Source organism: Drosophila tropicalis, unplaced genomic scaffold (assembly GCF_018151085.1).
Source record: "Drosophila tropicalis isolate 14030-0801.00 unplaced genomic scaffold, ASM1815108v1 contig_859, whole genome shotgun sequence".
Lineage (NCBI taxonomy): Eukaryota > Metazoa > Arthropoda > Insecta > Diptera > Drosophilidae > Drosophila > Drosophila tropicalis.
Genome location: NW_027173353.1, coordinates 7,380,528 through 7,404,979, shown reverse-complemented (window position 1 = coordinate 7,404,979; position 24,452 = coordinate 7,380,528). Strand labels below are relative to the sequence as shown.

Below are 24,452 nucleotides of genomic sequence, written 5' to 3'. Positions count from 1 at the left end.
TTTTTCCGCTTATCATTTATTGGGATGAAAACTGATTTAACGGAAAGTGTAAGTGTTCCTTTTCCAACCCAATTCTCTCTGCCCATTCGGATGAATGTTGTTTCATCCTCTTTCTTGTTTTCTTGCAATATGTAAATTTCTTTAATATAAATTAATGCATGCTCATTTGTTTTTGTTTTGTTTTCTTCTCCACTTTTATCAACATTTCTTTTTGTTGTTTTTAAAGTACATGGTGTATGTATAATTTGTTATATATATGTATATATATATAAACTAGTGCGATTGGTTGTTATATTTATTAAGTTCTTTTGTTTTGTTCTTGACTTGCATAAGTTGTTTCTTAAATATTTAATTTTTGTTTTGGTCACAAAAAAACTGCTTACTTGGATTCAGTTCTTATGAATCAAACTGCTTGCAATTCAAAATCGAATCGGTTAAACGAAAGTAAGCAGTTCTTTTGCCACTTTTTCCATGTGTGTTTTTGTTTTTCTTTATTTCTTTTTTGTTTCATATATAATACAAATGATTTTCATTGAACTATACAAGAAATTGTAAAATTTGAAATTTGATTTTTTTTGTTTCTTTGTTGTTGGTTTTTGTTTTTTAGTTCATTTCCATGCTAGAAGAATGCAAAAACACATTTATGTTTTATGTCTCTTTGTTTTGTTTTTGTAAAGTTAACATTATCATTTTTGTTGTTGTTGGTTGTTCTTGTTGTAGTACTATGTATATTTTTAATAGTATAAAAAATTTGTTTAAAATATATATGTATAATTTGTTTACATATATGTATGTATTTATCATTGATTTCATTGGGTATCAAAGTGGTAACACGTGAGAGGCAGGGGCGGAGTTAGGAGAGGGCCAAGGAGAGCGCAAACAAATTCGTTAAACTGATTTGTTGTTGTTTTTTAATGGTGTGAATTGATGATGATTTGTGTGTGTGTGTGTCAGTGAGTGTGTTTTGGGCTGTGATTAGGCTTAGCTGCAGGCAACTTTCATTAGTTTTAGTTATACATATTTAGTTTAGTATCACGTAATATCAAAATAAATAGCTAAGTACGTTAACGGTATTATGCACATTTCTCATTATCCTTTCAAAAAAGCATTTGGAAAAGTGATTAATCATTCCTTCTCTTCATCATTTATGTATACAGAGGCCTGTTGAGTTTTTCGTATATCATTTACTTTCATTTAGTTATAATTTAATTCATAAGGCTTCATTTAAGCTACACGAAAACATTTTCCATATGTATGTAAATAAAATTGACCTAAAAAAAGGATGTGTTCATGTGCTTGTATATTAAATTAATGCACAAACCTCTTTCTTTACGTTTTCTACTACCAAAAAGTGAAAAACTACAACTGCATTTTTCTCATAACGTTTGAAAAACAAATATTATATACAATAGCTTAACAACGAAAAAGTGCATACGAAATGAAAAGAATATGTAAGTATATAAAATCTAATTATATATATATAAAATCTAAAGCAAAGCTGCCTACGCTTAATGAGGGAATGGTGAAAGGTTTTGGGTATCGCATGTGGATTTGTTTGTGGGTTTTTTGGTTTCCTGCCGATTTTCCAATGTTCGCTTAAGAAGTTGCTGAGAAAACACTAAACAGAAACGGAAAGAGAAATCTTCACAAGCTCTTGATAGAAATGCATCCAGGACCATAATCAAAAAGTAACACAGTTAATTCAGTTATTGCCACAGCTGAACATAGATGAAAGTTTTCCATAAATTCTCCACAAATTACAACAGATGGTCACACTTGGTAGCAGTGTTAAACAGCAGCTTTAATTACAGTGTTGAGCAGCATACTATGTTGCACTTTAAACGAACATTAAGAAGGGAGCGGTACATATATGTATATACATTTGTATATATATATATATTTGCATACATAAGTTTCGCATTTAGTTTTTATTAGTACTTTTCTTTTTTATCGTTTGATTTGCTTTTTTATTTAATTTTTTTTCTTGTTTTTGTTTTGTTTTTTGCATTTTATATATATATATATTATAATTTACAATTCTTGTTTGTGTGTGTGTGTGTATAAATATGCACGAATTTATTATGTCTCATTTAATGATGCTGCACTAGTTTTCCTTTCATTTTCATTTTTTACTTTTTAATTGTATGTATATATATTTATTATATATATATAAATATGTTTTATGTGTGGTGTGTCTGTGTGTGTATATGTATTTGTTTTAAGAGCAATTTTGGGGAATTTTCATTTCACTTTAGAGCCCAAAAACGACATCGAAATAGTTGCCTGGCTTCAACAGATCTTTTAGCTTTTGTTTCTGCTGTTGTTCTTCTTGTTGTTTAATTGAATATATATGTATATATATATAAATTTGTTTTTATAATTTTATTTTGTAATAGCATTAATTAATAATAATAATAATAATAATATAATTAATAATTATAATAATTTATATAATAAACGCAAAATTGGTAAATAATAAAAATAATAATAAAATACATTCATTACAATAATTATAATCAAAAAATGGTGTTGTTGTTGTTGTTTTTTTGTAGTTTTTGCAAGTGTTTTACTCTTTTTTACTGATTTTAGTGTTTAATTAGGTAATTTCTTGTTGGTTGTTGTTGTTTATTTTTGTATTTTTTTTTTTGTGGTTTTCTTGATGGTATTTTTTTTTTTGTGGTTTTTTTGTTTGTTTTATATTTATATAAATTACAACGGAAGTGTCGGTGTATTTGTAGTTGGTGTTGGCGTCAACATTGACGCGGATGGAGGATAACGCAACGTATGCTGCGACGTCGCCTGCTGTATATAATCCTGACTCGGATTATTCAATACGCTATCCCGTGAGTTTGAATGTGAAGTTGCGCGCAGCAGGGTGACCGCTTCGCGTTCTGGACTACATTGTACACCGTCTAGTCATTTTTGGCGAGTTGATTTCTTCTTCTTTCGTTTAAAGAAACAACAACATCTGGAATATAAGGAACCACTAGAAACAGTTAGAAAAAGAAAGAAAGAAAGAAATGGAGAAAAAAAATATGCGCATTAAAACGACAAAGCAAAAACGACAAACATTCAATTAGATTGTATCTTCTGGCTTATACACAAAATGCACTCCTCAAGGAGAGACGACTTTGATCGATTTGCTTTTATAAATTTTAACTACATTTTTGTATCGTGAAACTTATGGAATGCATTTTGCCATAAATTGAGCTATGTATATACATATGTACATATTTCGTTTTCCTCATGAATGTCACTTACTTTGTTTCATCGACCAGTTCTACTTCGGGCTGCTGTGTGATGGGCGTATTAGAGTGTCCGGCCGTGGGATCGTCCGCATTTAGTTCGCCATTTGTCGAACTCACAACCTAAAATAGAATGGCAAATAAAGGAAAAGAGAATCAACAAAATGTCCATAAGGTATTGATTTTTAAACACAATGTCGGTTCACATTAGATTGCTAAACATAGAGTTTTTAATTAAACTGCAAAATCTATATACTAAAATATACATGTATACATAGTACATAAACATATGTATATCATATAAATAAATTTCATTTTTTTATTATTATTATTATTGGTGATAATAATATACAAAAAATAAAAAAAAAAAAGTATTTTTATAGACAATTTACATAAAACTTTCTCGCACTCTCTAATCAAAAAGAAGAATAACAAAAAATGTGAATGGAAAAAAAACATTCGTTAGATGCCTTTATATTTGATAAAAGAACTGGGAATGTAACATGGCGATCACTGTACACAATGTCACCACACACACTTCATTACACAAAAAACAACTAAAAGGAGGGAGAAACTTTTAAATACTGCGAAAAGAAACTAACTAAAAAAGACAAATTTACAAAGAATCCATAACAAAATTGGGAACTTTGGTCTCTCTATAGCTTTTCTACGTGACAATTCTATGAATTTTTATTGCAAACGAGCTTTTACTTTACTCGGCTAACATTACCACAGAGATTGCCTTTTCATGATGAACTAAAACTAGTAGTTGGCTCGTTTTCAGCAAGGACAAACACAAGAGACTATCACTCAGACGCACACACACACAAACGAACAGGAAAGGACATTTGAAATACCTTAGTTGTTGCTTAGTTAAGTCAAAAGAAAATCGTGGGAATCTAGATATATAGAGTGTGTTATCAAGAAGTTATTCTATAAGGAAGAGGAGTAAGTAGGAGTTGTTGGAGTAGTGTGGTAGTAGTCGAACTGGATAGAGTCTTATTTCTTAGGATCATCATCGTTGTCGCTTTTCTCATAATAAGCATCAAAGGGGCTATCATCATCGGAGCTTGAATCTTCGGGCAACCTCTGTAATAAGTTTTTGTGGGGTGGTTTTTGGTTTCTCTATCATCATCAACTTTACTGATTATTTGGCATGCTAATAGATTAATTAAACTAAATACTAATCGACATTATGAGAATATTGATAAAGTGATCCCTCCAACTAAGGCCGAATTCTTTTGAATGCAAGGGGCGAAGAAAAAGGAAACTGTGCTTAAGATGTGGAAACATGCAATTTCTTAATGGGTGTTTGACGACTCGTTGGTTGTGTGTATGTTTGTGTGTGTGTAAAAGTTATGTGACATGCACTCTATATTACGTCACATGCAGAGACAAGACATATATTTATATATTATATTAGACAGATTTAACTTACTCTACTCATGCTCACTATTTAAGGATATAGAAAATTGTTGGTAAATTCAAAAAAGAACGCAGAATATCCGAGATAAAAACATATCTATGTCGATACTCGTCAACAAAAGTAACGAGTAACGTGTTTAACGAGAACACAAACAAACCGTAAAAACGAGAAACTAATCGGTAAGGAGTGGTGAAAGAGGAGGATAATATAATTCAGTACCTTGTTGAGCTAATGTAGAGTAAATCAAGTGAAAACATTAGAATTGAAAAGGCCAAAAATATAACAGTCTGCGAGTAATTCCATGAATATCAATATATTTATAAATTCATATTGTAATTATCTCTGGAGTAGTATATTGTATGTACAAGTTTTTAGATATGTATGTATGTATATGTATATGAGAACAGGCGGGCGAACAAACAATTACCAAATATTTTTGTTTTTTTAGGTACACTAATATATATCAAATATTAAATTTAACAATTTTTATTTACAATTAAACAAAGAAAGTAAAAACAGCGAGCGACGAGCGACAAAAACAAAAAAGTATACAGAAATTAAACGAAATATAAAACATTAGAGATTAGAGTTAAAGTTAGGAGTAAGACAGAAAGGTAGGTAGAGAGAGAGAGAGAGAGAGAGAGAGAGAAAGAAAGGAGATACAGAGGAAAGAGAGAGCGCAACAAATACTGTGGGCTGGGTGGGAGAGGTTAGACGCTGTGAGACATTGGAGGAGCTTACCTGCACTGAGCCATGTCGATCGGCCGGTGTTAAATTGCCCAAAGTAGCCCCAGGCTTAGGCACATCAGGCCACGCAGCAACACCTCCTTTGGCATTTGTCTAATATGGTCGATGGAGTAGTTTGCAACGATGGATTACGTTTCGGATTCGAGATGGTATGATGGCCACATGTGTTTCAATTTCGGTTTGTTTGAGGTTGTTGGTAATAAGTAGAGAGTGGGGAGTTTTGTATTGGTTTTGGTTGTGGTTTGGTTGATTGTTTTTTTTTTTTTTGTTTCGGGGCAAAAACGAATTAGGCAATAATTAATTTTTAGTTTTAGACAATTTCTAAAGTTTTCAGTAGTTGTTTTGTTATATGTAAATAATTATATATGTATATGTATGTATATTAATTTACAACAGAAAATACAAATTTGCTACAGAAACATTAAAAGGAACATGATATGTAATATATTGCATTTGTTTTTAAGTTTTTGAGTGTGTGTGAAAACTAAAGCAGATCACAAAGAAGAAACCATAAGAAAATAAAAGAAATTCATAACAAATTGCTAAATAATACAGGTTAAAAGCAGCGAAAATCAAGACACAATTAAGCCGCATTCATTGGGATTAAATATCACGGGGATATAGCCAATTACCAATCACCAATTGTTGTTTAGTTTTAGTTATCCAAACTTAGCGCAAAAATACTTTAAATTGGCAATTCTCTTGTTCTAAAAACAGCTAGCTCCTAGCCAGGCTAAGAAAATGTTCCTAAACTTCCTTAATTTTAAAGCCATTACAAAATTAAAGAAATTATATATAAAACATAAATTAAATGAAACTGCAGAATCTATTTCAAGATGATTGATATATATAATTTGTTATATTCACACTAACCATAACAAAGATACTTTTCAAGTCTACAACGTCTAACCTGAAGTATTATATATTCTTCATTCTCATTATCATCATCATCAATATCATCGTCAAAATCAAAATAGGATACATCCTATATACATATACAACATGTGTATCATTTATACGTAATATAAAGAAATGAAAACAAAGGAAGGAAAGTAAAAGCAGAGACCAAAAGAGAGCTCATCATAAAATAGTTTGCAGTTAAAGGAGAGAGAAAAAATAGAAAATGAAAGGCAAGATATTTAAGTCGAAAATTGAGAAATTGTTATAGAAAAAAAAGCCAAACAAAATATGTGTCTATAGTTGAGGAGTTAGAAAAATAATAATTAATTGTCTTTTTGTCTTAAAAACCGAGTATATAAATATAAATGTATGTAAGTATATTAAAAAGTTAAGTAAAATTATGTAGTTTCGTTTTTTTTATCTCTTTGTTTCTTATTTTGTTTTGGGTTTTTTGTTGAATGAATTGAAGAATATTGTGCAATACTTTACCTTAGCCGTAACATTATGACGATCTTTATTTGGTGAAATGATGACTTCATGGCCAGTTTGCAGAGATCCGACGGGCGTTGACTGTGGGTGTAGGTTGTAGTAGTAGTTGTTGTTGTTGTTATGGTAATAGGTCGTGGTTGTTGTGGTGTGTCAATGGTGGATGTTTGTAGTTGTATTTGTTGCAAATGCAGATTATATTTATGTATATTTAAATTGATGCAAATGTTGATAATTGTTGTACACAAAATAATGACACACACACGTACACACACACACATAGAGATACACATGATGATTGTTGTTGTCGTTGTTGTCCAAAAACAAAAAAATTAATTTTTGTTTTAAGAATTGATGAAATAGAAAGAAAGAGAGAGAAAAGAGTGGTGCGGTTAGAAAATGGCATTGACTTTTTAGTTTTTTTTTTTTGTTAATAACTTAATGCGATTCTTATTCTATTGGATATATATGTATTTATATTGTACAATTAATTAGCATCGAGCTTCTTATACACAATTAAAATCACAATCTCAAGCATTTGTGTGTGCAGCATTTACCAACACTGTAACGAGCAAACTAAACACGGAGCGCAGGTGGATTTGGCCAGGATATGTGTTAATTATATACCTTATCCGATTTATTCTTCGCCAAATGAGAAGGGGGCGCATTCTTAATGACCTTCATTTGATCCAGCTGTTCCTTTGTCTTACATACGAAACAAAATGCAAGAATGTTCATATATGTATATATGTATGTATGTAGGGATTTTAAAGAACTACAATCGTGAAAAGTTTTCAAAAACAATAAGAATACACCACCAAAGAATGCCAAAATTCAAGTAAACCCCAAACTAGACTCTAGGTAGATAGGATTTGTTTACAAGTTGTTTTTTGTGGTTTGCGTTCATGTTAAACTTTAATTTAATAGCTTAATTTGAAGATTTATAAAAATATATAGGCAATATGTTTGGAACTAAAGGTTTCATTTGTTTCTCGGCTTAATCTGGAATTTTTGTTGTGGCTGGGATACTTTTTGATATATATATTTTTTTTTTTGTATATTCCAACAGCAATCATATTTAAACGGCCAACTTCAATGTATTATGGCAAACTGGAACATAATCTGGCGGAGAAGGGGGGTGGTCGGCAATGCCTTTAAAATCATTTCATTCCCTTTCTAGGTTAGGTTATTGTTAGTGTCCCCCCCTGGGAGGATCCGGAATTGAGCGAATTGATATAAAACAATCTTCTTCTTGTTGTTCTTGTCGATGGACTTGTTATTACAGGGCTATTCAGTTGAATCTCCTTCTTTGCCGACTATTTGTATATTTTTTTTTTTTAATATGGGTGGTGGTAGTATTCGGTTTTTTAACGTTTCATAGTATTTTTTTTGGTTTTGGATTATGCATATGAGAGTTAACTTTAGTTATTTTCTTATTGATATATGGGAAAGATGTAGAGATAATGATAGATTTATATATATTAGGTGGTAGGATGGGGTCGCAGTAGTCTTGCTTTTTTTTTTAGTTTTTGTTGGTTAGGTCTCCTAAGAAATTATGAAATATATATATATATATTTTTTTTTTTGAATTCGGCACAAAGATAAGAGAGGAGTATTTCGATTTTTTTTTTTGTGTTGTGGATGGAGAAGAGAGATCGTTCTTAAAGCTATGTATATATTGAATATATCGATAAGCCTACCATTGTCTTCCCTGTCCAATCGAATTCGCCCTCATCGGTATAGCCCTTACGTTCGAATAAGTCTTGAAACAGTCTTCGCAGAAAATCATAATCGGGAGTCTCGAAAAAATCTAACCGTCGCACATAGCGCAAATATGTTGCAAACTCTTCTGGGTGGCCATCGCAAAGTACCTGGAAGAAAGAGAAAAATAAAAGAAGTTTCATTTTTGTTTCAGTGGATTTCCAACTATTCACAAGTCACCTCAATGGGCGTTGCACGCTTTGTATCACCGATTTTTTGATATCTCTCCTTGAGTGTATCAGCCTTAAGGCCTTGCCACGGCAGTGAACCTCTTAAGAAATACATAAACATATGACCTAACGCCTCAAGATCATCACGTCTCGACTGCTCACGTCCCATATGCGTATTGATTGACATATAACGAGCTGTGCCAGTTAGGGATTTATGTTCCCGATATGGTATATGTCTATTTGTATCTAAGTCAATATATTCTTTGGCCAAACCGAAATCTGTAAAGGAGTACAAGTTATATTAGTTGCAATGGAAAGCTATTAATGTGACCTTACCAATTATGTGTATAATTTTTTCACGTTTTGTTGATGTTCTGCCAATGAGAAAATTCTCTGGTTTAACATCCCTATAGATTAAGTGCCGACTATGAACATATTCGATCCGGTGGAGCTAAATAGTAGAAATAAATACCAAAGATTAGTTGACAACTTAAATAGTTTCATATATGAAGAATATCATTAGATACGGAAAAGAGAAGGCAAGATTTTTGGTTAAATAAACATTGCCATTTCTCTTTTCTTTTGGCAGTACAAACAGAATCATTAAATCGGCAAAGCTGGCTCCGAAATGTAGGCTTTACTTTTTGAAAATGATTTTAGTGCTGCAAAATCACTGTTTGATTCGATTTGCTCACAATTAGTTTTACAATACTGGCACTTACATCGTGTTTCTATTTGTACTACACATTTTTTGTTTTGGAAGCTTATATATTACGGATTACACATCAAAACGCAATATTCTTATCATATTTTCTTTAGTGTCTCAACTAGCTTGATTTTGATGATTGACATTTCATTTCTTTTCTTTTTATGTTTGATTGGTTCGATTTCCGAAAGTTTCAATGTGAACAAAAATAAGTTCTCAAATTTTCAATTATTTCAACTACTGCAACAGAACGACAAATGTTTTTATATATTGTATTTTACATGCAAGTTTCCAAATAAATTACAATGAACGTTGTTGTTTGAACATAATAAAAACGAAAAAAATAAAAACAAACTATAAATTAATAACCTTAACCAAGTTCTACTAAAAATGAGAGTTACGATAGCAGAGCGAAAGATAGAGATAGAGAAAGAGCGATATAAAGGTAGAGAGCGAGGCCAGCTTATGTTATATATGTGTGTGTTTGTGTGTGTTGTTTCAGTGTTAGTAAGCTTTAAAAAAAAAAGAATATGACAAAAGAATATGACATACAAAAATAATTATTAACAGAAATATAATCCCCAAGCTTCAAACCTACACACACATCACAGAAAGTAAAAGTTAAAATAATATAAAAAACTACATAATTTATTTTTTGTTTTATATGTGACAAGAGTTTTTAAGGATTCAGCTTTTCCAGTGTTGGTTAATTTGATTTGCCTTTACTACCAAGATTTATATAGTTGTGGTAGGTGTGTGAATAAAAAACAGTTGTAGTAGTAAGTGTTGTGAAATGTGATTTGAATTAATTTTGATTCGAGTGCTATGAAAGGTAAAAATATATAATATATAATACTCATGTATTGGAACAAAACAAACAAACATAGCTGATTGTTGGTTGATTGTTTCTATTTTTTGGTGGTGGTATAAATTTGAATGGTGTTTTTCTTTTTGGTTTATTGTTGTTTTTGTACTTACTAATTGTATAGCTATCAGTAGTACGGTCTTCAAAGTGAAACGTCTGCCGCAAATATCGAATAAATCTTCAAGCGATGGACCAAGTAACTCCATAACAAGAGCATTATATTTGCCGCATGGGCCGAAGTAATATACTTCTGGTACACCCTCTGCTATAGCCCAACACACACAGAATGTGGTAAAAATTTGTTACAACAAAAAACAAAAAAAAAATAACGCAGATTTGTTTTTTTTTTTTTTTTGTTTCGTTTTGATTTGGTTGTTGTTGTTGGTTTGTTGATTGGTTGGTTGGTAGAGGAGGAATTCAATCGAATTTAAGTGTTGGACAGCGCACAAAAGTTTTTTTTTTGTTTTTTGTTTCGTTCGTTGTTCAAGAGCGATAGAGCAAAAAGAAAGAGTATAGAGAAGAAATGAGAAGATGATAAGAGTTACAAAATCAATTTATAACAGTTTTTATATAACAGAGATTGTGGGTCGCAGGGAATACAAAGTGAGAGGAGACAGAGAGAGAGAGAGAGAGAGATATGGGGAGCAAAAGAGACAGAGCGAAGGCGAGCAAGAGTAAGTGAAAGATTCAGGCTCATATGGAATGGTTAGTTTTAGCGCGTCTTACGTTTATTACCACCTTTCATTTATTTTGGATTTTCAAACTTCAATTGTTTGATCATTTATAAACATTTATAAAGTGCAAATTAACAAAAAAAAAAATTCAACAAGAACAACCAAAATAGAGATTCTCGAAGCATATACAAGGAAGTCGCCTAATACAGGTACCAACTAACTCCTCACTCCACTTCTAATCAACCCTAACTTCACAATTTTAAGGAGAGTTTCTCGATACATAAATGTCATAATATATAAATTTGTATTTAAATATGTAAGTGTGATTAAATCTACTTTCACTTGTAGATATAAGTTGAGCTTAACATACAATAAATTTTCTTTATATCTGTGACTGTGTGTGTTGTGTGTGTTGCGTGTGTGTGTGTATAACAGTAGAGCAAAAATCTATTTTGCTTGCTATTCTGTTGTGTTAGTAAATTTTGTTAAAAAATATATATCATACAAAGAGAAATATATGGAGAGAAGGAGGCGAGAGCAAGGGGGAGTGAGAGAAACAGAGAGTTTTGCATAGCAGAAAATCATCAAAAACACAAAAGGTAAGAACTTTTTTTCAAGTGGGTTAGGTATAACGGAAACTGTTATAAAATAAAACAAAAATATATGCTTGGGTTTTTGGTAGTCTTATTTGAAAGAAAGTTTTCGGTTTTACATATATACAAATAGGAGAGAAAGAGACAGTCTCTAAAGTAGTAATTTCGACGCGTAGTTCACATGCTATTGTGGTTAGGAATCGTTTTTTTGTAGTAATTACAGTTTGTTACAACGATTTAAAATTTACAATGCTACAACCAAAAAAAAAAAAAAAAAAGTTGTATTGTTTTGCTTTTAAAATTTCAATTATTTTGTTGTTGTTTTAACTACATTTTGAACTAATAAAAAAAAATGTTTTTGGAATAACGTTCATTGCATTATTTATAGTTAAAAATTAGAACATAGGGTGAAACTTTTGTCAAGTGTTGTAAATTCTAAACTTTGCACTTCTACAGCCCGGTTGAGACACTTTAATTTGAAAATGTAATTAAAATTCGGTTTGAGAAAACAAAAAACAAAAATTGTAATTTAAACGGATTTCATGTACTTTTATACCACAACTGGTATACACCCGAAACCCGCTTAAACAACAAATTCTAAAGTGATTTCGATTTCGGATTAATTTCAGGAACTTACAAGTTGTTTCGCTATCATCAATACAGTCTTAAGTGAAAATTTACGGGAGCAAATATTGAAGAGATCTTCTAATGATAATCCCAATAACTCTAAAACCATGGCATTATAACGGCCACCGCAAGTGCCCAAATGATAAATGCGTGGTATGCCATCTGGGGCGTTATCGGCTTCAAATTTGCGTAATCATAATTTTGAATTAAACATTCCAATTCCAAGTCATAGATACGAGAGGAGACAATTTATGCCATGCCATCATAATGTGTTGTTGTTGTTGCAGCCGGGCCCAGGATTCAGGTATATCAGGTGTGTCAGTTCAGATGATGTTCGGATCGATCAATCGGATGTAGGGAAAGCGCAGGTGATATTGATTTCAGAGATTCATTTTTATTTTTCAGATCGATAGCGGGGGGATATCAGAGCAATATAGTATAGATATAATAGATGGATATATATATATATTTTTAAAAACAACAAAGAAGATAGACAGGCATTTAGAATAATGGAAAAAAAGGGAAAACGATAAAAAAAAAATATAACTTTTTTGTAGCAAAAGTATTTAGTTCATGTTCAAGGTGGGTGGTATAACAGTTAGGTAGTACAGCTATTAAATTCTAGCTACTACACATATAAATTAGAACAGTTTTATTTGTTCCATGTATTGGGTTTTCATTTTGTACAAGTCTTTGAATATTTTTTATATTTTTTTTTTTAGGTTTTGTTCTTCACGCACCGACCTCCGAAATATGCTTGAGAAAATCTATTATCTGTTTTTGTTCATCTTCGAAAAAAATATTAATTAAATAGTGTAAAAGCAGTTTTTCTTAATGACATATTTTGACAATATAACGAAGAGGTGGTAACGGTGCAAAACTTTTTCTTTTTTGTTTTAATTTCGAGTTTTTTCCGGGTGGGTGGTTGTTGGTTGGTTAGTACAAAATTAAGAGATAAATAAATATATTTGATAGAAATAGAAGTGTTTACGGAGAGGGTGGTCGTTGTAGTGCTGAGAGGGTGGTGGGGGGTTAGAGGGTAAATTCTTCGTTTTGTTTTGTAGTTAGTTTTTGTTTTGAATTAGTTATAATAGTTTAGATAGTGGCAGAGGGGGATAGAGGGGGGAAAGAGGATTACAATAGTTTTGTATATTTTTGTGTATTTAGGATAATTTCAACATACCATGTGATCCTAATAGTTTATAAAACCTATACTCTAAGTGTAGTTGCGGAGCCTTTGACTTCATAGGCTCCATTTTTATTGCTACATGTTCATTGTTGTAAAGATTTTTGCCTGTAAAAAGAAATGAAGAAAACAGAATTAGTTGAAATTCAATAGGTTCCATTATTAAACAACAAGCAGAGCGCATGATACAAAAAAAATTAACCCATGCTTAACCCCAACAAACTAATTTTAAAAAGGACTCTCACATACGGCACACGATGGATCAGATTATATACATATTATTTGTATGTAAATTATGCTCAAAAATTGCATGCTCTGGTTTTTCTTGTTTATATTCTGTTTTTACCTGTAACACTGTCCGTGCCACGCCCACCACCACCAACACCACCAAAGCAACACATTCGCCGACCTAAGTCCCTTACACGCACACAAACACATAGACCCACATACACAACAAAACGAGAGAAAAAGGGAAAAAGAGAAGAGAGTACGGCATATTTCGATTAATATAACAAAAAAATTTACTCATGTATGCAAAATTATGTCATGAGAGAGACAGAAAGGAGACCAAAAGTGTGTGTGTGAGAGACAGAGACAGTTAGCAGTGAATGACCATGAGTGAGTGGGCGGTTCGGGTGGTAGACGGAGTGAAAGAGTTGGTTACAAAAGCTTATCAGCAGACGACACACAACATTAAGGCGGCGCTGATATGCAGTATAGTCATCAGACAGCAAAAAGCAAAAAAAGTACCACTACTAAAATAAATCCCCCCTCTGAATAAGAAAAGAAAAACCCGCATGACTTTGAATAAAAACAAGACTACTCGCCCCGCTCACGACCCCCTCACCATTAGTTTAATACTTTGCGTACTTCCCACCCTTTATCGAAATGTTTTCTTATATCCTCAGTAAAAATTAAAATCATTTTATTTGTTTATTTTTTTGCGGTTGCTCTGGCACTATAATAAAACAAGAAAAAAAAATTGTGCAAAATACGCAAAAAATTCTCACATTAGTCAGAATTACAACTACTAATCATACGCCTGGATAAACCAACCCTCCTCTCTCCCTCTCTCACCCACTGTTATCCCTCCCGCCCACTCTTCCTCATCGAAAACAGCTGTCGTCTCTCATGAATTTTATTATATTCATTGATTCTCTCTTATAAATTGCTATTGTTTATGTTTTAATTCAATTGCTTTTACGGCGAAAAACGCATCATTGAGTGCTTCTCAAACTGTTTGACGGCATATGACTCTAAAACTGTATACCACTTTCTTTCAATTTAATACTAAAAGGCTATACTCTTGCTTTTAAATGTAAATGTAATTAGCATGACATTCGTATTAATGACTTCAAAACTGTTGTAAATTGTGAAATAAGTATCACAAACTTTGGCATATCCCCGCCTCACCACCCACCCCACTCAAACCCCACACCCCATTGATTTTTCAAGAAGCCATACAAAATATGTCATGACCTAACACAATAAACAACAACAAAAACTCAAATAAATAAATAAAACCTGAATGGTCCCCAAAGGGAAATTTTAATCATTAAACAGCAGCGCGAAAAAAGGAGAATTCCTCCTAAGAAAAAAACTACATAAAAAGAAAATAAAAAAAAGGGCGTGCAACAATAATGTGCTCGGAGAATTAAACGTGAAACGCCCACGCAAAAGTATCATAAAATTGCCAAGAAACAAAATACATACAACAACAAAACACAACAATAAATTGGCTTTTCTATATTTTCTTTCCAATTTGTTGTAGTTGTTGTGTTTCAGTTCTGGTCTGCTTAGCTAATTTTATTTATACTCAGAGAGCAGAGACACACACACAGACACAAATACTCTCCCCCTCAAACACACACCACACACACATTTATTAGGCAATTGTAATAAATAGAAGAAAAATCAGGCGTGTTTAGGCTACCAAAAAACAAAATGAAAAATACAACAAATTATGTCATTTTTTTATTGCAAAGACCAAGAAATAAAAATTAAACAAAGTTTTCTCCTTATCTTTGCCGCCAAACTTGTCTTAAATAGTACACAATAGTGTAGATATTGATATATATATATATATTCATTCATTTTATTTGTTTTAATCGCAATTTATATAGAATACAAACACAATTAATAAAAATGATATCACACTTTATTTATCTACGTCATAAAAAGTTTGTTTTATTCTTTCAAAAAAAGTTAATAAGGTGTTCAGACAGGTGCTGATTCTATCTAAACACCCTGTAAGTAAATGCACCCTTTAATTCACACACATACAACTAATAACAACTGCTTCAAGCGCCAATCCATATGTTTCCGTAGATTTAAAACAGCTGTTTAAGGTAAATAAATCACATCAATTGCATCATTTAATGAGAAAATTAAAAGGCGTATGATTCTAAGAACAGATCTAAAGAACTATTAAAACATTAAAAAAAAAGAAAGCTTAAACTTGGATTCCAAATAAATTTTGTACACTTTTTCGAGACCTGGAGCGACAAGTATTTCCCTCTAAAAGGCTCCACGCCTTTCGTCGGTAATCTGAAGTAAGGCAAAAAGCTTATCTCTCAATTCGTTTCAGTAAAATTAATATTAGAATTAGTTAGACAGCAACAAAAGACCTATTTTCGACGGAGTTGCAGCAAAAATTTCTCATTTTATGATGGAAAGTGACATACGTTTTGAAAAACCGAACAGTGGTCGAAAGTGGATTGAAAAACCAGGACGTGGATAGGAACAAACATTTAAATAACCATTTTTATTAGACTCTATAAAATCTAGTACTAAGTATGTTTAGACCTCAAGTAAACAAGTTATTTAAATCGCCTACAGTTTTAACAGCACTATATATTATCACATTATTCTAGTCTACTACTACCTGTTGTATGTTAAAAAAGGAAGTGACAAGCCTAAATAAAGAAAAAAGGGAAAGAGGGCCAAGAAAAGAAGAGAGAGAAAATTGTATAAAAGCGCATTTAGCAAACAAAACAAAAGTGACGACGACGACGACGACTATGCCAGCAGGCAAAACAGATGGCGGAATGGAATGGCATTTTGTTGCATTGTTGTACAAAAACAACGAGAGGCAACACAAAAATGAAAGAAAAAAGGTTCCCATTGTGGTTAATGTTCTTGGCAGCCAAGTCATGAAAAGGAATGCCAAACAGTCAGCCAGCCAACCAGCCAGCCAACAAACGAACCAGCCAGTCAGTCAGTCAAACAAACTGAAAGGAAGTCTCCTCTCACACAAAACAAAAATGGCTACCCATGAAGAAGTTAAAGAATGAATGAGAAATTTTTCCCAATTCGCAAAGTTTTAAAAGGTACCCTATAGAATATCACAAAAATTATCCCAAAAAAAAAAAAAAAAAAACATTGAGATTCGGCCATCAATCGAAGTAAACGCAAAATATAGTTGATTGAATTCAAAAGGGAAATCAATTTAAATTGTATTTTCGTTTTTGAGATAACAGAAATAACCCCGGCGACATCAGAAAAGTAATGGGTATTAGCAAAAGTGGCGACACCAGCCGAACAATCGTCGACGGACTCCCGGACAGATATACTTTGGCTTTGAGTCACATATAAATATATAATTTACGATTTATTTACAGCTATTTGGCGCTGAGCCTAAAGTAACACAATGCAGGAAGAGGAGAGGAACCCGGACACCTACCCCGACCCCGAGCAAGAGGATATAACGGAAACCGTTGCTTAACCTAAATACATATACAAAAGAACAAGCAACCACAGATCATGAATCTTAATCTCAATCTTGTGGGTGAAGATTTAAAAAAGCAGGATAAAAAGATATACAGTAGATGTCGGTTATAATGATACTCAAGGAGGCCGGCACTACTGCTTCGCTATAACCGATATTTGCTATAACCGGTTTGAAGGAATGCATTTTAATAATTTTGTTTCAGAACCTTTGACAAAACCCGTTAATATGCTTTAGTGATTGACATTAACGAATTGCAGTAAAATGAGAGCGTCGAAACTCAATTACTCTCTCACTCCCTTTGTTTTGTCTTTGTTCTACCTTTTCACATAAAATCTGACCTAAATGAAGGACCAAGGTTCCCTAATAATTAAACGGAAAATAAATTTGAAAAAAAAAATAAAACAAACAGGAATGAGTAAGCACCCTTTCTGCTTTTCCCGAATATCGCTAATGTAACTCAGAGCTCAATTTAATGCCAATTTCGTCTACATTCGCTTGAATCAAATCCCTTTTTCTTTGTTTTGTTTTGGTACTCACCTAAACGCAATTCGCCAAAATTACCACAGCCAATTTTTTTTACCGACACGAAAATTTGGTCCGACCATAAGTACACCGGTTGTGGTGCTTACAGATTGGCGGGTGGAATACATATTATTGCTTGAATTTGTTTTACCACCAGCGAGGGCTGTGGCATTTGCCACATTACCAGCAGATGGACCGGCAGTTGTTGTCTGTGGACCTCCGCCACTGCAAAAAGATAAAAGAGAAAAGTATATGTAAAAAATGAGTACAAGCAATCAAATTTAGTGTCATTAAAGTTTAATATACATATTTATAAAATAAAAGGGGTAAAAAAGCAACCTGAGATAGTTTTGAACCCTTTTAACCAATTTGGGCGCCATGTTTTGTTTTTGTTATAATGAACGAGAGACGACGACAAACGACGTTAAAATATCGGAAAAATAAAAACTTCAAATGAAACTAAAACACAATTCGTCTTCCTCTAACTGCATATATTTCTGTCTCTCTATGTCAATGTATATTGAAATATATAGATATAGTATACGTACTCCTCGTTTTTGATATATTGTGATATATATTTTCGAAACATTCAAATTTGAATTATCCTAGAAAGCAAAGGTTTGCTGGGTTTTCGTTAGAAAAGATATTAGCAAAATGAAATTATTTTCAAAGGTCACTAAACTCGGTGGCAGCAACATGTTGAAATTTCTTACAATATTAAGCCAGAGAAACGCCCACAAATATACCTATGTACAGAAAAGGACAATGACACAAACAACAACAAGAAAAAAAGAAAAATGTTTTGACTACATTTTGCATTTTTAAACAGCAGACAAACGAGTTGGGAAGTGGCGAAGTGAGTTCGAGAATTGACGCTCTATGGTCAATGACGGAGAACTTGCCCAGGCGTAACCAACATTCGAGTAAGTGACTCATGCCCACTTACATATGTACATTAAGTACGTACATTTGTACGTAGAACAATATTCTGGGCGTGGCTTTAATAGTTTTAAGATGATTCCGAGTAGTTGTTGAAAAATTTAGTTCAATGTCATAGATTTGCGTGATTTCTCATACTAAGTAGGTCGCCCTGCCGTGGGCTGGGGTAAAAACAATATTTTTGAACACGAGTGAGTGAATCACAGAATGAAATACCCTTCCGCCCCCCGCACTCAAATCAATTAATTATCGAAACAGAAGAGATATAGAAACAGTCTCGCTTCAAAATGCAAAAACCTTCTAGGGGGAGTTTTTGTTTTTTAGTTCATTAACAGGAAATTGATAGAACGTATGGCCTCCTTCTCCTCCGCGCATAGTCCCATTCACTACTCCATCTTCTTTTGTGGTAATAAAATCTTATCTTCTGTGTAGAACACAGAGACTGAGACGGACAGCAGAGAGAAGAAACAATTACCGATAATTGTACCGTTAAGCGCAGTGTTGTGTTGCGAAAATCGAGAATGAACTTCTACCCGATAACAATTAAAGACACCGCCGAATCACTAAAAAAAGAGTAGCAACAACAACAACTATCAGAGAGAGAGAGAGAGAGAAACAAGTTCTCCTCCATTAAAACAGCTTGTAGTTCATTTTTGTTTCTTTTTCTGCACACTCAACTCTACTTAAATTTAGTTTTTGCTTATTTTTATGGCTTAATATCCTGTGGCTAAAACTGGTTCAACATATGTATGCATCAATCGATTGGTTGTTGGTGTTGTGTTGTTGGCTCCCCAGTTCTTTTTTTTTTTTTTCCTTTGCCTCTTTATTTATATTTATTTTTGCTTTTGGGGTCGTCGTTTGCTTAGCGAAAAACATCGAAACGCCTTTGGTTTCAAGAAAACGGGTTCTTAAACTGCATAAAAAGAAAAAACAACAAAAACAAAAAGAAAAGGAAACAGTGTTTTAAATACCCTTTAAAAGAGCAAAGGCATACGTCAAACAGAAAATTTATAGGGCATCTATTGACTAGTTACAGATAAGATAAGCTTTATACAAAGTAAACGATATATATTTATAGATTAAGGAATCACATTTTTCTACAAGGTATCTGAAAGTCGGTATTTGCTTGATTTCTCACTTACGGGATTTCTTTCCTTCTTTCTTTTTTAATGAATCGAATGTGAGCGAAAAAAAGGCTCAAAACTTGGGTTGGAGAGACCGGTTTTTGTATTGAATTGCGCTGTTAAGTACGTTCAACAAGTACGTACAGGAAATGGGGCGGGCGGAGGAGGGGGTTTTAAGGTGTACGGGTCCTTTAATAATTCATTTGAGCACGAAATGACTCTTTATCGCTTGGGCCTTAAATAAACGAAATTATCAGGAATTATTATGAAATATATATGAGATTCTCAAAACTGAGAACAAAGGAAATTTTGTATGGAACGAGGGAAATCTTGGGTTTGGTTTTTCACATTAAGTTTTTTTTTCACTTCATTACACTTTAAATAATATTAGACTTAGCCGAAATTTAACAGAGGGGTTGTCTATATTATTTAACCGATCTATATCCAGGGATGTTCTATTTAAAAATTGAAGAGGTTCCCTTTTTTTGATTTATTGAATCACTTTTCGATTTGAAGTTAAAACAGTTTATAATTAGTTTAGAACGTCTTATAGAGGATTTACACAATCAAAAATCGTTGATATAAACATTACCATAACAATTAATGTACTACCATCGAAAAAATTACTGTTAATTACTGTTGTACCAATGACCCCTAGAACTACAACTAAATGAAAATAAATGGAAAACAAATAGTCCCACCAGGGATTCAGTTTTGGCTATCACCTCAAGCCGTAGAAAGCCTGGGAGGAGAAGTCTCTTTATAAAATTTCAAATTTTTTTATATTAGAAATTCCATTCAGAATTTGAATTTGACTTTTATTCTCTCTCCTTCCTTTGTTAATCTTTTATTTGCATTGCATAATTCTCTCAGATAACCGACCACAAAAAGAAAAGAAAAATTAACACTTGTTGTTGGCGTTTTCAATTTCATGTATTTTTTAGCTGTTTTCTGTCTGTTAGGATGTCAACAACATTTAATGCAAACCCGTTTCAAAGAAAGTGGAAAAAACGACAAGTTTCGTTAAATCAATAATTAAAAATAAATCAAGAGCTAAAAATAATAACAAAAGACACAGAAAAAAACCATTGTGCGCTCTTAGCACAAAAAAAAGGTAAAGGTAAGGTAGGTTTCGGTAACGAACTTTTGTGTGTATGTGTGTGTGTATTTGTGTGGCGATTCATGAATAAATCAAGCGCAAATTAAGCAAAAGAAACAGTCAATGGGAAAGGGGTCAATGGGGAAACGACTATACATAGAGAAGGAGAAGGCGTGACCCGTTTGTTGTGACGTTGTTTTGGGACAGCGGAAAATCCCAATTAGAATTTACCTCAGACAATGTTTTCTATATCAGGTCAAGAATTACCTAATATTTACAAAACCAATTAAACTCCAACTTCCCCAATGGCATTCTCCTTGAGAATAAGGAAAGTAAATTGTTAAATCACTTGCCAAATTAGTCAAATCAATAGAATTAAGCGCTGACTCAGAAAAATATCCATAAATTTAATTAAAAAAATGAAAAGAAGCCCCACGACCACCAAATAATCTTAAATATCTTGTTAATTTGTCTGTCTCTTACATAAGACCCAAAAAAAAATAGAAATAAGAAAAGAACCACTCGTAAATGCCAGCTTAAAAATAAACAAAAGAAAATCTGAGCAAAAAAAAACATTCTTGATAAAATGAAATTACGTGATAAGCCGACCCTCTGTTGCCGCTGTCTGCCTTATTGAGTGTATGTAAAAGAGAGAGAGAGAGACAGAGGGAGAGTACGACAACGACCTTATCATTATGAGAGATTTTCTGATGACGCTATTCGCTTTCTGTCTTTCTGACGTTCGGTCAGTCAGTCAGTCGCTCAACACAATTGAATTGTTATGACTATTTTTAGAATATCACCACAACAAACGCAACAACGCACACAATTTCATTATAATTGTCAGACGCAATTGAAATTCAATTATGCAAAGCTAAAAATCAAGCGATCCAGTAATATTATAATGTATATAAATATGTGTTTATCCAAGAATTTGTTCTACAATAGATCTCTAGTTAGATTGCAACAACACATAAAAAGAGGGCGGTTGGAAGGCCAAAAATTCCTATTGGAAGATTACAACCAAACACTTAAATATCCAAAAATGTTGACAGTGCCCTGCGATCAGTAATATTTAGCGTTCAAAAATTGATTTAAAGCAGATGTCACATTTAGTCGCGATTAATTATGAGAAATCGATCGAAGAAATTATTGACACCAAGATCGAATTCAATTCGTTACGTTGTAATGTTAAATTAGTATTAACAATTAAATGGATCAATTTGTTGATGTTTTGGTTAATATTTAATTGGATTGCCTCGCACAATACATTACATCAGGGTAGGTAAAACATGTCGATAATCATTATTTTGAATAGAAAATTGACATTTTAAAAGGCATAAAGAACACACATAACAAAACATATATATAAACACCTCTCCACCTCCTAAGTTCACCTCCAAACACCCCATTGTCGGTGCTTTCGTCAAACCAGCTGACCTATCAGCATTGATAAGCAAAGAACTTTCACACACACGCATAAGGGATGGCGGCTTGAAACTCTTGAAAATATACTCACTCACTCACTCACCCACACAAGCACATACAAAACTCTTATTACATGTACTAGTAGTAGTAGTAGGCAGCAGCAGGCGGCAACATGAACAAGTTAGCTAGATAAGCGCGCGTTGATTAGCGCAGCAAGTAAGCAACGATGTCATCGACGTCAGACAATAGCGAGACACTCACACACACACACCCCCCACATATGAACGAGTATTGTTAGGGAGAGTGCGAGAGCAGCAAAACCCAACCCAAACGCCAACTGCATATATAGTCAGTGACGAAGAGAGCAAAAAACAACAAACAACAACATTGACGAGTGCTAGCGCCACTTTCAAACTGTGCTTCTATATACTACTACAGCTTGCAGTTGCTGCTGCTGCTGGCCTCCAATCGTTGATGTTCTTGTTGTTGCTGTTGCTGTTGCTGCTGCTGCTACTGCAACATAAGACACAGTGAGGCCAAATTAATTGAATCATCAACACACCCAATGAAAACAAAGCTCATTTAAACGCCCTTCCAGGTCGACGACAGATTTAAAACGATTTGTAAAGCCTCGTTGTCTGATAAACTGCATAAAATTTTTTACTTGAATTTAAACTCACTGCAGTTCCTAGCCGATCCTTTGTTGCATCTCTTATAGTCAATGATCTTTCAACTTTTAAAAGCTATCAGAACCCATAAATTGCGAAAATTTATAATTATAATTTATTGAATAAGGAAAGAAGGATTTCAGTTTTAAACCTTCCTTGTTTTATTCTGCTTTATTCATATATTTCGAAATTTATATTAGAGGCTATTAAAACAGAACCCTTCTTGAAAATAAAGGACATATGTATTTGCGATACCAGAAAATAAGAAGAAGAAAGGACACTATCATATGTAGGTTATAGATTCATGACAAAGACTCGCAAAAAGGTCACATAAAAACCGTTATTATTTAAAACGAATTCTCATTTGGACATGAATTTCGATTTAATTATTTCATCTGACTGGACTTACAACCACAGTGCGAACGAAGCTGAGCTGAGAGAGAGAGAAAGACGTTTGTCAGGATTGAAATTGGGGTTGGGTTAAGGAGTATGCACGTCACATTGACGACGAAAAAGTCTATCAACAGCAGCAGCCTCTACTGCGCATATATGTATGTATGTATGTATCTACATACACGTAGAAGCGCCTCAATGGCCGATTGACCTTTGCATGTTAGATTAACATTGAATCCTACCATGCATAAGGTATGTATGCTATTATGTACCTATGTTTCTACACGTACATACATATATATGAGCTTTAATTAGATTGCACGTGCAAAAAGCTATGCAAATGGACTGCACTTTATTAGAGGTCAAAACTATATCAACACACACACACATTACAAGTTCGTCACTTTTATTTCTCTGTGTGTGTTTGCTTTGGCGTTGGCGTTGTGCAAAAATTGTCTGTAATTTGCTTTCTAGTATTCTCTTCCTGTGGCCTCAATCCTATATCAAATCATCAATCTTCTGCTCCTACGTTAGCTCTTCCTTCCTTCCGCCTTTTATACTGCGTGTATGTGTGTGTAATTGCTTAGGTTGAACTCGTGGGTGTGTGTGTGTGTGTGAGTACAAAACGACATTGAAATATCTCACGTGCGTTTTACATTGGCAAAGCGTATAAAAATACGTTTTTTTTTTTCCTTTATATTTTTTGTTGGTTTTTTTTTTTTTGCTAGGGTAGTATTTTTTTTGTTTTTTTATTATTCGGAGGTCAAAGTCACGGCGGGCGATTGGCAACAAATGCAATTTAAGAGCTACTGCAGTTTTTTCAACTTTTTTTCGGTGTTTGTTTTCACACTTATTTTTTGTATTTATCTGTTTCTGGGCGTGAGGGTAAGGGTGGGGGTATCTCCCCGTCGACAAACTGAAGGTTATGGCCAAAAGAATATCCAAGTTTTTCTTTTATTCAACTTTTGATTCTTCTTTCGTGGTTGCGATATATAAAAATTATTTTTTAAGTCTTTCCGGCTATTAATTGATATTTCAGCTTTAAAAAAAAAACCGTAGCTTAGAACTTGCAACATTTAATGACGACTTAAATCTTGCATTAGACCGTTTTGTTCCCAAAAGAATCGTGTAATAAGAAACTTACTAAAAACTGTAGTAGAAAC

The 24,452-nt window shown here is 33.1% G+C and overlaps 1 protein-coding gene across 1 annotated transcript; it reads right to left on the bottom strand.

Annotated features, from left to right (window-relative positions):
* Positions 1-59: 59 nt before the first annotated feature.
* gish (casein kinase I gish) lies at positions 60-18,146 on the bottom strand. Its single transcript, XM_068297103.1, is given in 13 exon segments — positions 60-2,986; positions 3,262-3,368; positions 5,413-5,511; positions 6,329-6,403; positions 6,808-6,888; positions 8,505-8,675; positions 8,746-9,014; positions 9,072-9,186; positions 12,211-12,377; positions 13,384-13,494; positions 17,654-17,693; positions 17,695-17,863; positions 17,978-18,146. Coding segments are annotated over 13 exon segments (1,515 nt in total). The 5' UTR covers positions 18,019-18,146; the 3' UTR covers positions 60-2,916.
* Between the last annotated feature and the right edge of the window lie 6,306 nt (positions 18,147-24,452).